This window comes from Bos indicus x Bos taurus, chromosome 4, assembly GCF_003369695.1.
Source record: "Bos indicus x Bos taurus breed Angus x Brahman F1 hybrid chromosome 4, Bos_hybrid_MaternalHap_v2.0, whole genome shotgun sequence".
NCBI lineage: Eukaryota > Metazoa > Chordata > Mammalia > Artiodactyla > Bovidae > Bos > Bos indicus x Bos taurus.
In genome coordinates this window covers 27,675,744-27,691,914 of record NC_040079.1, presented here as the reverse complement: position 1 = coordinate 27,691,914, position 16,171 = coordinate 27,675,744, and the positions used below count along the sequence as shown (strand labels likewise).

At 41.8% G+C, this 16,171-nt stretch overlaps 1 protein-coding gene across 1 annotated transcript in view; it reads left to right on the top strand.

The window, feature by feature from the left end:
- SND1 (staphylococcal nuclease and tudor domain containing 1) overlaps positions 1-16,171 on the top strand; it is a 421,273-nt gene that overhangs the window by 174,233 nt on the left and 230,869 nt on the right. The window contains exon 12 of the mRNA XM_027539080.1: positions 12,592-12,692. Within this exon, the coding sequence (XP_027394881.1) occupies positions 12,592-12,692 (101 nt within the window). The remainder of the gene's footprint in view (positions 1-12,591; positions 12,693-16,171) is intronic.

The following is a 16,171-nucleotide window of genomic DNA, read 5'->3' as shown; positions in this document are numbered from 1 at the left end:
ATGCTGTCATATTTCATCACCTTCAGATTTATCTGCTGCTGTGAGACAGTGTTTCATCACCGCTAGTCCTTAAACCCTTTGCTGATCTGTGCGTTATGTTAGGGGCTTCCCTGATGGCTCAGCAGTAAAGAACCCACCTGCATGCAGGAGACGTGGGTTTGATCCCTCAGTTGGGAAGATCCCCTGCAGGAGGGCACAGCAACCCACTCCAGTATTCTTGTCTGGAGAGTCCCGTGGACAGAGGAGCCTAGCGGGCTTCAGTCCATGGGGTAGTAAAGGGTTCGACATGACTGAAGTGAATGACCATGCACACACACATTATGTTAGAGCTAAAAATGGAAACCCCCTGGGTTATCATCAGCCTTTATTGACTGTACCGTGATGATGAAGGGAGAGAGAATGAATTTGGTTTATCGGAGTAGAAAGTCTGTGTTTCTTCTCTACTAATGGGAAATAGGGTTGCAGGACATGAAACGAGGATGGAACACAGCCCTTCAATGAGTAGCCCTTGGACGGAGTAGAGGAAGAACAGCAGGGGAGTCTACTGTAAAATGTTGGTGTTAGTTAGTGGTCAGTTGGCAAAGTGGTATTTTATGTCATGCATCCTGTGAAGCATCGAGTAGCTACCTCGGCTGTAGGAAGTGCTGCAGATGGAACAAAGATGGCCAGTAGTATCAGACTTGTCAGCGATCAGCGTGCCAAAATGCAGTTCCTTGTTACGTGACAAGTCGGGGAAACATATGGCAGGCAGGTGGCGGCGGCAGCATCATTATCAGCACACAGTGAGAGTGGCAGTTCATTTGCAGATGGTGATGCCCACCTGCCACGGACACAGCGCACCACTGGGCACCCGGAAGTGTCCTTCTAGCAGTGTTCTGCAGCCCCACATCATCCTTATTGGTTGGCCTGAGTGGTGACCCTGGAATCATCCTGGGAATTAGTCGGAAATAAATGTTCAACATTGAAATCTGGTTAGAGGAGGCCAGTTGTTTTTTTGTTTTTGTTTTTTTTTTAATTAAAGTACATGTTTCCGTTGTCTATTTTATTCCATCTACCACTGGTTTATATTTTTAACTTACCTATTTATCCTTCAAATGTAATTTAAAATCTTAGAAATTTATAATGTGGAAAGTTGAACACATACCTTTGAAGGTAAGCCCTTCTAACAGTGCTACGTAAGTTCCCCCAGATTGTTTCTAAGTATGTCCCTGAATTCCCCCAAATGAGATTACAGCTACCATTGTGTCTTTGCTTTTTAAAATTTGAAAATGTTGCCATAGCAGAAGATACAGATTTCCCTTGTTGTCAACAGCTACAGCATATTTATCGAGACATGCTTGTAATAGGGAAAAAATGGCCATGCTTACTGCCAACTTGGAACTTGGGCTAGTGCGAGAGTTCAATCACAACTTGTAATTATGCATTTGTGTTAAACCACCATGAATGCAGAGGACAGAATGCTTGTACATACATCTTTGTTTCTATAGAACTATATTCCTTGAAGTGAAACTGCCAAATTGTGAAACGTCAAAAGACACTGCATATTAAATATTAGTACAATTGCCAGTTTGACCTCAGAAGATGTACCCATTTAGGTTTCTGCCAACAGTAAAATTGCCACTTAGAGAAGCTATGAAAACTGAATGTTGATTAGATAAGAGCATGGACAACAGGGATTAAATTCAACTGGAGAACTAGGTAGAGGTGGGGGATTATGGTGGAACACAGCAGTTTCCCAGAAGTGTAGATGGACCTCCATAGATGTGTGACAGTTTTATAGGAAGAGAGTGAGCTGTAGACTACTACTCCATCCCATTCTATAGCTGCCTCTGAGAATTGGTGACACAGGTCCATCTAGTTAGACTTGTGGTACCTAGGCATGCGGCTTCAGTTGGCTGTCTTTAGGAAGCAGAAAAATAGCTATTTCATATCCTGGGAAGATGGAATGATTTGTCCTCCATGACTGAGGCTTCTACTCTGTTGTTAGTGGGTTTGGAGACATGACTTCTAATGACTGCTGTCTGTGGGTAAACCATCTTTTTTCCTGGGAAAGTGATAGAGGTATGCTCTTGAATTCTTCAGAGATTCTGGAGTAGTCTGGGCTCTGTCTGGCTTATGTGGGTAGAATACCCCAAGTTTAAAAACACACACACAAACACATTTAATTGTTAGATGCACATTACATCAAATTTATCATCTTAACCATTTTAAAGTGTATAGTTCAGTAGTGTTAGGATATTCTCATTCTCCTGCAATCAGTCTCCATCTTGCAAAACTGAAACTATACCCATTAAACAATGACTCCCTGTTCCTGCCTGCCCCCAGCCCCAGGAACCATGATGCACTTTTTTCTTGAAGTTTGACTACTCTCAAGTACCTTATTTAAGTGGAATCATGCATTATTTCTTTTTTATGTGTGTGACTGGATTATATAATTTAGCACGACATTCTCAAGACTCATTCAAATCATAGCATATGTTAGAATTTCCTTCCTTTTTAAGGCTGAAAAATATTCCATTGACCACATTTTGTTTCTTCATCAGTGAATATTTGGATTGCTTCTGCCTTTTGATAATTGTGAGTAGTGCTGCTGTGAATATAGGCTCCAAACATTTCTGAGACCTTGGATTGAATATACCCAGAATTGCTAGATTTTACGGTAATTCTATTTTTAATTTGTTTTTTAAGAACTTGAGAAATACCTTTGCTTTGTGTCTCTATATGAGTAATGGAAATTGAAGGATTGTGAGTCTGGGAGAGGGCTTCTTTGTACAGCTGCTGAGAGGTAGCTTAGTTCAGGAATCTAGGCTGTAATTGGTCCTTTTGACCTAGGTTTAAAATCCAGTGCTAATCACCTAATTTTCTAATATATGTTTGTGGGCTGGAGACTTGGCTGTGTGAATATACGAATACTGGGTTGTGTTTTTTGTTTTTTAGAGGACCTGGATTTGAAGGAGGACACAGATGCAATCAGGATGGTCTTTGATCAGTGTTGGTGTATAGTTTCAGACACCGACCTCAGGTGTTACTGCTCTGTGCACGCTGTGCCTTTGATCGGGAAACTTCGTTTCATTTAGTAGGCCTCTATCTTCTGTGTGCAATGCTGGAAGAGGAAGGTAGTCTAAAGGAAGAAAGGCTTATGATGGTAACACCTGACTATCTTGGAATCTTTTCTTAGCAACACAACCGAGAATAATTTATGTAACAGAAGAGCTGTATCTTTGGGCTGTTTTTCTTTGTGCCATTGGCAGGTATTCCTTAAGAATTATATTTTTTCTTTATATTTCTCCTTTGAGGTCACCATACATTTCTCTTTGTCCAAGTTACCATTCTTTCACCTTACATTAACTTACCTGAGTATATATTTGTTTCCTTGGTCTGAATGACTTCTAAATGCCACCCTGTGGGCATGCTGGAGAAATAGGTATGCCCTGAACTGTGGTGGACACAGGGTGGCTTTTCTGTACTGATTTTGCAATATCCAGCCCCCAAAGCATTAGGAATTGATCAGAATTCTTGGGCATACTTGAGCTCCCACTTTGATTGCTTCAGTTTCTCAGTTTGGCTTTTTGGTGAGTGGCCTTTTCCTTGGTAGACTGGCACAGATTTGTGGAGAAAATGTAATTTAACCTTTTTGTTTTTATCCACGTCTTAAAAGCATTCTTCTTTTCCTCCAGTAATATGACTGAGATGCCTTTAAGCAAATACCCTTCCTTCATATCCTTGTGCTTCTCCTCTTAGTTTCATTATAGCTGTTGTTTTCACGACTGGGTGACATTGTGTGTATTCTACACAAAGGCATGAGTATCTCCGTATATATGTGCTGCTTGTGTGGCTGGAACTCCTCCAGGGAGAGTTCTGGACGGAGTGATTTAATTTCCCCTGACTGCTGCTGACCTTGGAAATTTTGGACACAGATGACTGTGACTGACACTTGTATAGAGGAGAAAAAAGACCCACACTCACCCTTCATCCTCCAGAGGAAGGTGGTGGAGATGGTGGCTCTGAGGAGAAGAAAGAAGAGACAGGAAGGGGACCCATGTGACAGTTTCCAGTAGTGTTTTGGGGGCCGCTGGCATTCTTGGGTATGGATAGTGTGGTATGACAATTAGGTATCGGGATGAGTTAAACCATGATGCGTAAGATAATGGTTAGAACACTGATGCAAACACAGGTTGTGCTTTTCAGATGCATTTGTAGGTTTATAAGGACTTGGGAATCAAGAGCATGGGTGAAAATACTTGTAACTGTGAGGTTACTTGGAAAGGGTGGTTTCTGTTCATCTCTGATCCTCCTCAGAGTTACTTGAAATATTTTCAACAGTCAGAACTTCATCCCCTTGATGATTTTATATGTGCTTGTTACCTACCTTATGCATAAACAGTGCCTCATTTCTGACCATGTTAATGTTCTGTTTTTTGTCAGGGTGTTATCACTATTTCTAGAAATCATTGCCCAGCTCTAGTGACCTCTTACATAAAATGTTTTCACGTTTACTTGTGAATCTCATGCCTGGGTATGCTTCTAATTAAATATTTACCAAACTGAGTGTTCATCGGGAAATAGTGATGTCCACTTAAATGAATGCCTAATGTCAGGTAGAGACTCTTAGCATCTCCACAGGCCCCATCTGAAGCTGGGTTTTACCTTTCCTCTCAAAACAGATGAACGCATCTGACAAGGGGGTGGGAAGCAGTGGTTTCATTTTGTCAGAAACATTAAATAAGAGAGCTCCTTGACTCTGTGCTCATCATAGAGGTTGGGAAGCCATAGAGGTTCATGTTCCATTGATGAAAATGAAATGTGCTCAAAATTGTTCTGACTCTGGGGGAGTTGGGAAGGGTGATTGTAGATCGGAGAAAGCAACATAAATACATGTGAATAAACAGCCGGCCTTAGCACCTAATTACAATGATTTTGAAGGGGGTGTTACCAAATACATATGGCTGGGTTGGAGAGGTAGGAGAGGATCATTGCTTATGTCTCCTTTTCTTTGCAGCATAAATGTATATTTTTTTGTCAGTGTATCTGTGAAAGTGCTTTTAATTTAAGACATGCCAAAGCTAAATGATGTCCTAATGGGACATAGAGATTTCTGCTTTTGTCTGTGCTTATAAACATAAATGGTTCACATCTACCAGTTGCTCACCTTCTAGTAACACCATACTCAACAGAGGCATTAGTCATAACTACAAAAGCAGCTGTTTCTTTACCATGAGTTTCTAGTTACCATCCATTAGAATACATTGGAAACATCAAGGTGAAGAATTCTAGACTTGGGTCAGCAAATCAAGGATAAAGTTCAGCCACTGATTTGGTAGAGAAGTCACTCAAAAGTATCTTCCTCAAACATTGAACAGAATATATTCCACGATGACAGTTATAAATTGGAGGAATTTTCCTCCTTTGTGTACACATTTATTCTCACCCCTGAAATGTTTTTTAGAACTGAAAATTATGTAAATACCTTGTCTTTCTAGTCTAATTAAATAGATTTTTTTTCAGTCAGAAAATGAATAATAAACATTTTATTTTTTATACCATGTTTTTTCATATTTGGTTTGAGTATTTACAAGGATTCATAAATATAAGATAACAAAAGTTCCTGGGAGAAACTAGAGAAGGATAGAACCACTAAAGGTAGGAGCATGTATAGAGGATTGAGGCTAAGACCCTGGTCCCATAATGAACAGTCTGGGCGTGTACAGTCCAGTATTGCGACTGCAGCTGTAAGTGGCCGCACACTTGAAGTATTGCTGGTCCAGACTGGGATGTGTTTTCCTTGCACAACACACACTGGATTTCAAAGTCTTTGTCAGTGAAAGGAAAGAAACCCAATACCTTAAGAAATACTGGTTATGTGTTGATATGATAATGTTTTGGGTGTTTTGAGTTAAATCAGAAATACTTTTAAAAATCAACTTTCTGTTTCTCTAATATCACTGGTAGCCCAGCTGGTAAAGAATCCACCTTCAATGCAGGAGACCCTGGTTTGATTCCTGGGTCAGGAAGATCCCATGGGGAAGGGAGAGACTACCCAATCCAGTGTTCTTGGGCTTCCCTGGTGGCTCAGATGGTAAAGAATCCGCCTGCAGTGTGGGAGACCTGGGTCCGATCCCCAGGTTGGGAAGACGCCCTGGAGGAGGGTATGGAAACCCACTCCAATATTCTATCCTGGAGAATCCCCATGGACAGACGAGCCTGTCGGTCTCTAGTCCATGGGGTTGCAAAGAGTCGAACACGACTGATGGACTAAAGCACAGCACAGAAGATGTCAGTGTACATATGTTGCCCTCATTTGTGACTCTTGTTGTTGTTTCCTGAACAACAAAGGTCCGTTTGACATCTCCTTGTGAGAGTTTAGCTTGTGTCCTAGTAGATAGCTGAGCTGGGGATCAGCATGCCCAGAAGCAGGACCAAGGGACCCCTTGACAGTTTTGTTAGATGCTCATCTGTATTTAGATGAATGAGTAACTAAAATGTGTTTCAGATTTTAAGAAGATAATCTCTGATACTTTTAAAATAATTATGTACGCTATTTGTTAGCAGGGAGAAAAGATCAAGAATGCCTAAATTAAATATTGTCCTGTTATGCCCAGAGCAGATGCCAACTTGGTTGCTCTCTGTTTGTTGATCTTCCTGATTTTGTAAGGCAAGGAGCATCCTCCCCAAACACCTCTGGTTAGCCTATTAGTTGAGTTGATTCCCCACACTCTGCTTCAATTATCTTTGGTAAATACAATCTCCAAACTAGTACCTGCCGATTAACCGGGAGAGTGTCTAAATAAGTACTAAATAGTGTATCATTCTTTAAAATAAGTCCTATTTATCTGTAAGTTGGGATAAATATGGATGAGGTACATACTCTTGTTTGCTGTGGCTCCTTAAGGAGAACAGTGTATTTAATTGAGTTCTGCCTAATGACTTAAAGCCAACATGAGCCTTATTTATGCATATATGTATGTGTGCATGTATTTATGTATTTATCTTGCAGACACTTATCACCTACCCTGTACCAGGCTCTCCTCCAAGAAAATCAGTATGTTTGTCTAAAAATAACTGACACATGGAGCTTATTATGAGTCAGGCCCTGCTCTAAATGTTTCATGTATATTAATGCATTTCTCTTCTAACGATGAGATAGGTAGAGTTATCCATGTTCAACTGAAGCCAGAAGTGAGGTTACTTCTCCAAGTTCACAGAGTTCAGAGGTAGAATTGCTGGGAACCAAACCTGCAACCCTCCTGATAGCTCAGTTGGTAAAGAATCTGCCTGCAATACAGGAGACCCCGGTTCAGTTCCTGGGTTGGGAAGAACCCCTGGAGAAGGTTTTAGACTACGCACTCCAGTATTCTTAGGCTTCCCTTGTGGCTCAGCTGGTAAAGAATCCGCCTGCAATTCGGGAAACCTGGGTTTGATCCCTGGGTTGGGAAGATCCCCTGGAGAAGGGAAAGGCTAGCCACTCCAGTATTCTGGCCTGGAGAATCCCATGGACTGTATAGTCCATAGGGTCCCAAAGAGTCAGACACGACTGAGCTACTTTCACTTTCAAACCCGCAGCCAAGTGGCTGCCAGAGCCCGTACTCTTACTCAAGCTGTTGAAATACTTTATTCTACTTACTTTTATCTGCCTGCTGCCTTAGCCAGACTTGCCCAGATGATGTGTTTTCTGTTTCCGTCATGAGGATGACAGGTCACATGAGAGCCTTTTTTGTGAGGCAGGGTATTTTTTTTTTTAACATCTCTTTGTGGGTTTATGATTGGCCATGTGGAATAGTGGGTGGGATTATATAGTAATAGCCTCATGTAACAGCCCAGATTCAGGCTTTGGCCTGGAAATGTTAGGTATCTCTTATGCGCTGGCCTTCAGATTATCATCAGCATGAACAAGTCTGTGGAGTTCTTCGGTGGTTTGACGGTACTGAAGTATGACGATACTACTCACTCACCATCTAGTGAATGATTAGTTTCATGAAGGGTATCCATAGATGGAATTCCTTAGGTGTGACCTGAGTGTTTTCTGTTAATACTAAGCTGTTTCCAGACTTTATATGAGATTGGGATACAAATTTGGTTTTAAGTTCTCATCTTAGTTCTCTGAAGGGTCTTTGAAATTGTTTTCAAGGAGAATTCCACAATGGACCATGGAGGAATCAGATTGCCTGCTACCCTTTCTTTTTCTCTGAGAGCTTCTTTGGAAAAAAAAAAGTAATATGCAGAATTACACTTTTCTTAATTTAAAGCTTTATCCCAATTTCAAAATATTTCTTCCCTCCTTCCTGCTTTAATATATAGAACAGAATGGTCAACAGCTTGACCATGTGGTCCTAACCATCTCATTTAGTGTCCTTCAGAATTTTATGTCTGGAAGGGTTCCTGATTACATGTATCCATTCATCAAAATATTATTCACTACATATACTCCTTTTGAACTGTGGTATTGGAGAAGACTCTTGAGAGTCCCTTGGACTGCAAGGAAATCCAACCAGTCCATTCTGAAGGAGATCAGCCCTGGGATTTCTTTGGAAGGAATGATGCTAAAGCTGGAACTCCAGTACTTTGGCCCCCTCATGCGAAGAGTTGACTCATTGGAAAAGACTCTGATGCTGGGAGGGATTAGGGGCAAGAGGAGAAGGGGACGACAGAGGATGAGATGGTTGGATGGCATCACTGACTTGATGGACGTGAGTCTGAGTGAACTCCGGGAGTTGGTGATGGACAGGGAGGCCTGGCGTGCTGCGATTCATGAAGTCACTAAGAGTCGGACACGACTGAGCGACTGATCTGATATACACTCCTACTGTATAAACCATGTGATGCTATGTAGCACACAGTGTCTGGCTAAATTGTCTTCTAGGATTCTCGAGTTCAGTGATGCTCTGAAGTTCTAGTCTAGTGCTCTCATTTACCAAGTGAATTGCCTAAGAAAAGTGAGGCCCAGGGAGGTGATGTATGACTCATTCATAAGAGAATGACAGGTGGAATCAGCAGGGAGCTGTGGACTCCTTGTGGTCCTTGCTGTAAAGAGGGCCAGGCCCTCCCCTTGTGTCCCGTACGTGTAAATTCTTGCATATACCCAATGTTCCAGGAGCATCTTTGCTGGAAAAATGAGGGAAACGTTTGCAATAACCCAGTACTTCTTTTCAACTCATGCCATCCCATATGTAACCACCCACAAGCACAAAATTCAGGTTGTTATTATTCAGATGAAGACTTTGCTAAGATCTGCCATTGTTTAATTGAAACTGCCCTTTATCAAGTGATTGACAAGTCAGGGATGAGTATCTGGAGATGAGAAACTCCAAGGCAGGAGAGCAGAGCTCAGACTCCCCAGGAGAGGGACATAAATGCTAATTACACGTTGACTTTAATTCTTGGTTTGTCATAGCTGTCTGCAGGTGTGCGTCGTGGCTGTGGGCTATTCTCAGGGCCTCATTTGTATTTGAGATTTTCTTTAATAATGTTACCTCCCCCAATGAGCTCTTTAATCTCTGCCTTTCAGTTCTTTCTCTAGATAGAGGAAAAAATTAATTGGCAGGTGAATGTAGAATGTAGTTACTAGTTCTTTCGCTGATTGAAGTTGAAAGATTTGGAAGAGTGGGGTTGATTTCCTTTGAAGACAGTTTGGGGATAGCATGCCTTTGGCCTGGCAGATGAGATGGGGAACTGTTCCTTGCCAATACACCCCTCAGCACAACCATCACCACCACTACTCACGTAGCCTTCCTGGTGAACTAGCATGATTTCTGGGGAGAGAGCTGATGTTACTGTGTGCCACGTGCTTGCGCTGATGAGCCGCTGCCCCACTCCCGTCTCCTGAGGAGGAGGCCTGTCATTGGCAGATGCAAGGTAACCTTGAGATTCACTGAGTTTATTTTTAAGCAGGATGAATTATTTTTTCCCCCTGGTAGTGAAACTGAGGACTTGAGCTTGTTACTAGATGGATTGGGTGAAAACACAAAAATAGGTGAACATCTCTACATACTTTTTGACTTGCCCCCTGAATGCCCCAAATTGGACCATACCCTACTGGGCCCTGAGTTACTTCATGTACTCCTGGGTGGGTACTCTTGAGGTTTAGCTCCTGTTCAGTGCTAATTTCCTGCGTGATTTTTACCATAACTTCAACAGGTATCCCAGCCTCTTCCTTCTCCCAGAGGTTAATCATCCGCCCTTGCCAGAGGAGAGTTGCCAGAGGGGTTGGTCAGAATAAATAGCATGCAGAGGACTCTTTCCCTTCCAGGGATTGGAGTCAGCTGTGCTTCTGTGTGTGTAGACCGCCCATTCCTTGCCCTCTGGGCTCTAACAACTCTGATCAGCTGCATGTGGGGCAACTCTGAAAACCTCTTTGTTGGTAGTTTTTCAACCCTGCCCCTACCCCGACTCCCTGTCTGTTCACATTCCTCACATTTATCCATCTCCTTAGCTTGGACAAAGTGATAAGGCTGAGCAGTAATGTCAGTGTGGACATCTGACCTAAGGAGTCCTCTTTATGATTTCTTTTGAGTTGTTGTATTATGACAGTACTTCTCATGAGAAAGATTTGCCTTGCCGTCAGCCCTTAATTGGCTTTCTCACTGATAGGGCTTCTTGTTGCTTTTAAAACGTGATTAGGTAGAGTGAGTGATCTGACAGTCAGAATTTGGAGGCAGCTGTTCTTCTGAAAATTTCCATATTCATTTTTAAAATGGATTTTTGAGGAGCAGGCAGTTTGAAGGGATTTTGGTGGTGCTCACCAGCAGTCTGGTTGATGCTCATACATCATGTTGTCTTCAAGTATCTCAGTGAGAACCAAAGTGGTTTTTAGGAAAGGTGATTCTGGACTTTGAGACTGTGAGGATGGCCTCAGGGTGCTTGACTCCTCAGTACAGGTATATAAGCTTGGCCATGACCAAAGTCAAGTATATGCCTTCATGCTGTAATGCGGCTCTGTGTGTTTCCTGATGGACACAGCATGCCGCTTTGCTTCCACACACAAACATGGTCATCTTGAAAGGCTTCATAAAGAAAAAGCATTGCTCGGCGTGTTTGTGTCCCTATGTTTTGTATATACTAGGATTAGCCCAGTATTAAAGGTTCTTCTGGTCCAGTCCGTCCTGCTCCCACCCCACCCCCCAAATTTCCCAAGTCCGCCCCTATTGGTATTCAGTGTAGTCAGCTGTGTCGTTTTGATTCTTCTTAACTTGGGCCTTGAGAACTATGGCAGACTGAAACTCCGTGTAGTTATTCTCTTGAGGCATTTCATGTTTTTAAACAGATTTTCAAAGTAGTCCGAAAAGGTTAGAGAGCTGCTTTACCAAAATGTCTAGGAATCCTCCAGGAATATTCCAGATTTCTTCTCTGTTGACTGAAGTTTATGTAGGACCTTAAAGGTTCAGCCATTTGTCCTTCTCTCTTGACATCAGTCATCTTTTAGGTTCTATAGCATCAATTAGACTCAAAGCAGAATTGAGCAGAAAGGAAAGAGAATTTCCTTGTCCCACCCGCCCCCAGCCATGTACTTCCTCCTCTGTTATCAGTAGACCCCCTCCAGAGTGGTATATTTGTTACAATTGGTGAGCTTACCTGGACACACCATCATCCACAGTCCATTATTGACTTGGGTTCACTCTTGGTGTTCTGCATTGTATGGATTTTGACAAATGTGGAATGACATGTATCCATCATTATGGTATAATCCAGAATAGCTTCACTGCTGTCAAAATCCTGCCCCCACATCTGTTCATCCTGTCTCATCCTGCTAACCCCTGGCAATGACTGATCTTTTTACTGTCTCCCACATTTTTGCATTTTCCAGAATGTCACAGTTGGAATCATACAATAGATAGCCGTTCGATGGGCATTTTTCTCTTAGCAATGTGTATTTCAGATTGCTCCATGTCTCTTCATGGCTTGACAGCTCATTCTTTTTAAGTGCTGAATAGTATTCAGTTGTGTTCATGAACCACAGTTTCTTTACTCACTTACTGAAGAACATATTGGTTGCTTTCAAGTTTTGGCATTTATGTATAAAGCTACCAGAAACATCCAAGTGCAAGTTTTTGTGTGGAAATAAGTTTTTAACTGGTGGAACGTATGGTAAAAGTTTGTTCTATATAAAACCATTGCTCAGAGTGGCTGTACTGTTTTGCATTCCCAGTAATGGTGAACGAGAATTCCATTTGTTCCATACCCTCACCTCTGTTTGTTGTCAGTGTGTTGAATTTTGGCTATTCTAATCGACGTGTTAATAGTTGTCTCAGTTTGCATTTCCCCAATTACACATGTGGGGCATATTTTCATATGCTTGTCATCTGTATGTCTTCTTTGATAAGATATCCAAGTCTTTTACCCACTGTAACATTGGGATTTTGATTTTCTTACCGTGGAGGTTTAAGAGTTCTTCCTATATTTTGGATACTATAGTCCTTTATCCAAGATGGCTTTTGGAGGTGTTTTCTCCCGGTGTGTGGTTCAGCTTTCAGTTGTTTTTTTAAAATCTTAGACCCACAAAGTCGTACCGTGAGTGAGCTTTTACAGCCAGCACACAGGGCTGCTAGTGAGCTGTGTTGCAAATTCTCAACCTTAATTACCTTGATTTCTTGTTTTCAGGTCAATGTGACTGTGGACTACATTAGACCAGCCAGCCCAGCCACAGATACGGTGCCCGCCTTTTCAGAGCGTACCTGTGCCACCGTCACCATTGGAGGAATGTGAGTGTTCTGGCTGGTAGCAACTTGACCATGGCTGGGAGTTTTTTCTCTTCTCATTGATATCTCTCCCCCCTTTCACCCCGATTTGCTTTCTGTCACTCCTAACACAGCAGCTTGTGATTGTTCTGTCCCGGTGTAGCACTTTGTTTGCAGCGTACTTCATAATTGTTCACTAGTTAATCATATATTTTCATTATTGTCATTATTTAAGATTTATTGGGCTCTGTGTCCTTGGCACTATGTAGCATTCATTATTACTGTTAATAATGCCATTTATTGAGTGTCAATCAGGCCCTTAGGTACTATGCAAAATTAGAAAGATTCTCTGTGTATTAGTTTAGGAAGTTTAATTGTAGGCCAGAAAAAGAAGAGAGGTTAATTGGACATTTTCTTTGAATAGACGTATGTAATCAGTAGATGACAGGGTCTTCCTCTTGTGTTCCACTGGCTATACCCTGGTTATGTTCCAGAGTCTCTTGGGAGCTTGGTTGACGAGCAGCCTTCCAAGGAGGTATCTGATGGGGGCAGGAGGAAGCCCGCTGGGCCATGCTTCCACAGTAAATATTAAAACAATCAGTCAGTCCCCAGTAGCAATTCTTACTCTGCATAAAGTATACCCGCATGCTAATTGTCTCCTTCTCTATTTAACAGTCTTAAATGGTGTTTGTTACCAAACTGGTATTTTGCTTTTGTTTTAAAAGGAGGCATGGTGGAAGGGAAGAAAAGAGTAGGTTTCTCATCAAAACAGGGATTGTCTTATTGCAAGTACAATGGAGCCCATTGGGAGAAACACCTTTCTCTAAGCTATAGCCTGTCTCTGACAGGAAGGGTATGGTAGCTAATGTGCTTTCCAGAAGCTCTCCTACCACACAGGAGCTCCTCCCGTCCACATTCCAAACCCGCACTGCCCCGCTCCCCGCCCCGCCCCCTTCCTGTTGTCACTTCGGAAATAAGTATTTTTAGGTGCTGTTACCACTCCTGTACCTGTCAATGTTGTTGACGTTCACTCAGCAATCAGGGGCTTCACTTTTGCCGAGAGGAACTGAATATAGGATTTTGATGTCATTATCTTAACACCATCACAGGCGTTGGGTTATTTTTAGAAGCAGGTTCTTAAGAAATTTGATAATGTTTTCAGAATGGGGAAAACTGGGAAATATTTTGCTCATTCTTCTATCTGTCTAATTTGCAGTAATGATTATTACTAATTTGTCACCAGTTCTTAGGAGTTCAGTACATGCTTTCCTCCTGTGGAGAGCCGGAAAGTGAGTATTCCCCTAGACAGATTTAAGATTTTTGCTGCCACAGACAGGAGTCCTCTCCAATAACTAACTGCTCCTCCTGTCTACCTGTGGTAAAGACAACACCACTGTGGTCAAAACGCACATCTTCTTGGCAGATGGTTCCTATTCATGCTTATCTAATGGCCCATTAGAGTGGAGGGACTTTTTTTTTGGTTACCACTGAGGTATATTTTCAAAATTTATGCTGCTTAAAATTAGATATTATGAAAGTGTTCTTGTAGGGAGTTAACCTTGACCTTTCTCTCTCCCTGTTGTCATAAGATGGTATTTGATTTACCAAAGTCCTTACCTCGAATTAGACCAGCCTGGCAGGGTACTTGGGGTGCCCTGCTATTCAGGGCATTCCAAATACTACTGTAGGAAAGTTGAGGTATGAATAATACCAATATCCAAATACTCAACTTAGATTTTAAAATTATATTGAAAGTCTCCTGATTTTAATAGTTTTTTTTGATAACATTGGCTAAAACAGAGGATTTATGTTTTTATCCCAAATGTTTTAATTCCATTTTTAACATAATGAGTTAAATACACTGAGTTTCCTCATGGATTTGTTTCTACTAAACTCGACTGTCTTGAGTAAATTACTGGGCAGTAATTGGGAGAAATGTGAGGATAGCCTAATGTCATTGAGACCAAACTTCACTAGATAGTAAGCTCCCTGAAGATAGGGATTATTGTCTCTTTTATTCCGTGCTGTAGTTCGTAGGAGTTCAATAAATATGTGAGTTATTTGTTTATTATATTGCAGTGTCCCTTTATGAAATAAAATAGGGAGTGCTTAGATGTCTCATCAGAGAAGGCAATGGCACCCCACTCCAGTACTCTCGTCTGGAAAATCCCATGGATGGAGGAATCTGGTAGGCTGTAGTCCATGGGGTCGCTAAGAGTCAGACATGACTGAGTGACTTCCCTTTCACTTTTCACTTTTCTGCATTGGAGAAGGAAATGGCAACCCACTCCAGTGTTCTTGCCTGGAGAATCCCAGGGACGGGGGAGCCTGGTGGGCTGCCGTCTATGGGGTCACACAGAGTCGGACACAACTGAAGTGACTTAGCAGTAGCAGATGTCTCATAACCTGGGACAGCTGTTTCTTCTGAGCTACAAGTTGGCTTTAATCTGATAAATATATACATTAAAAAACTTGTATCTGATCCAGTAGTTTTCCCTGTTTATTTGGTTATTGGAAAGTCTGTGCCAAAAATGTGCTGTGCTTAGTTGCTCAGTCGTTTCTGACTCTTTGCGAACCAGTGGACTGTAGCCCACCAGGCTCTTCTGTCCATGGGGATTATCCAGGCAAGAATACCGGAGTGGGTTGCCATGCTCTCCGCCAGGGGATCTGCCCAACCTAGGAATTGAACCCAGGTCTCACACATAGGCAGATTCATTACCATCTGAGCTACCAGGGAAGCCCGTGCCAAAGATAGGGTGCCTCTAGAAAATGTATCTGATAGCATGCTTCTGATGTTTGGGTCTTTCTCAAGGCTTCTCTTTAGTTTCCTATGGCCTTGATTTTGTTTTCATTTTTCCCTCAGTTTTCTCTGCTTAAATCATTCCAATACTACTGTGGGAAAGTTGAGGTATGAATGATACCAATATCCAAATACTCAGCTTAGATTCAGAATTATATCAAATGCTTCCTGATTTTAATAGTTATTTGAAAGCATTGTCTAGAGCAGAGGATTTATTCTTTTTATCCCAAATGTTTTAATTCCATTTTTAACATAAAAATGTACTTACATCTCCAAATCTTTGATGTGTGATATCCTGGTGGATTAAATAACTTCTATGGAATGATGACTTAAAAATACTACTTACGGAACCCTAGGTCTTTGTGATTTACGTCTCCCTCCTCTGTCATACTTTTCCTGCTCTAATTTTTGCACATTTTGTTGCCATTTAAAAGCCACGCCTCTTACTAAACCTTTTGCAACAACTTGTTTTTGTAAAGGCTTATTCTGTTTGTACTCATATTTCAATATTTAGTGAGATACATAATAAAAATGACCAGTAGAAATCCGGGGACGGAAACAGATTGGGACAGAAGTGCCCAGGTGTGTTTGAGCAGACCTCAGGTACTAACTGGTGTCAGCCTGTGGGTTTTGAGGAGGTCGTAGAATGTGCGGGTCAGTTAAGCAAAGGCTGCTGGGGGAGCTTGTCTAGTAATGCACCACG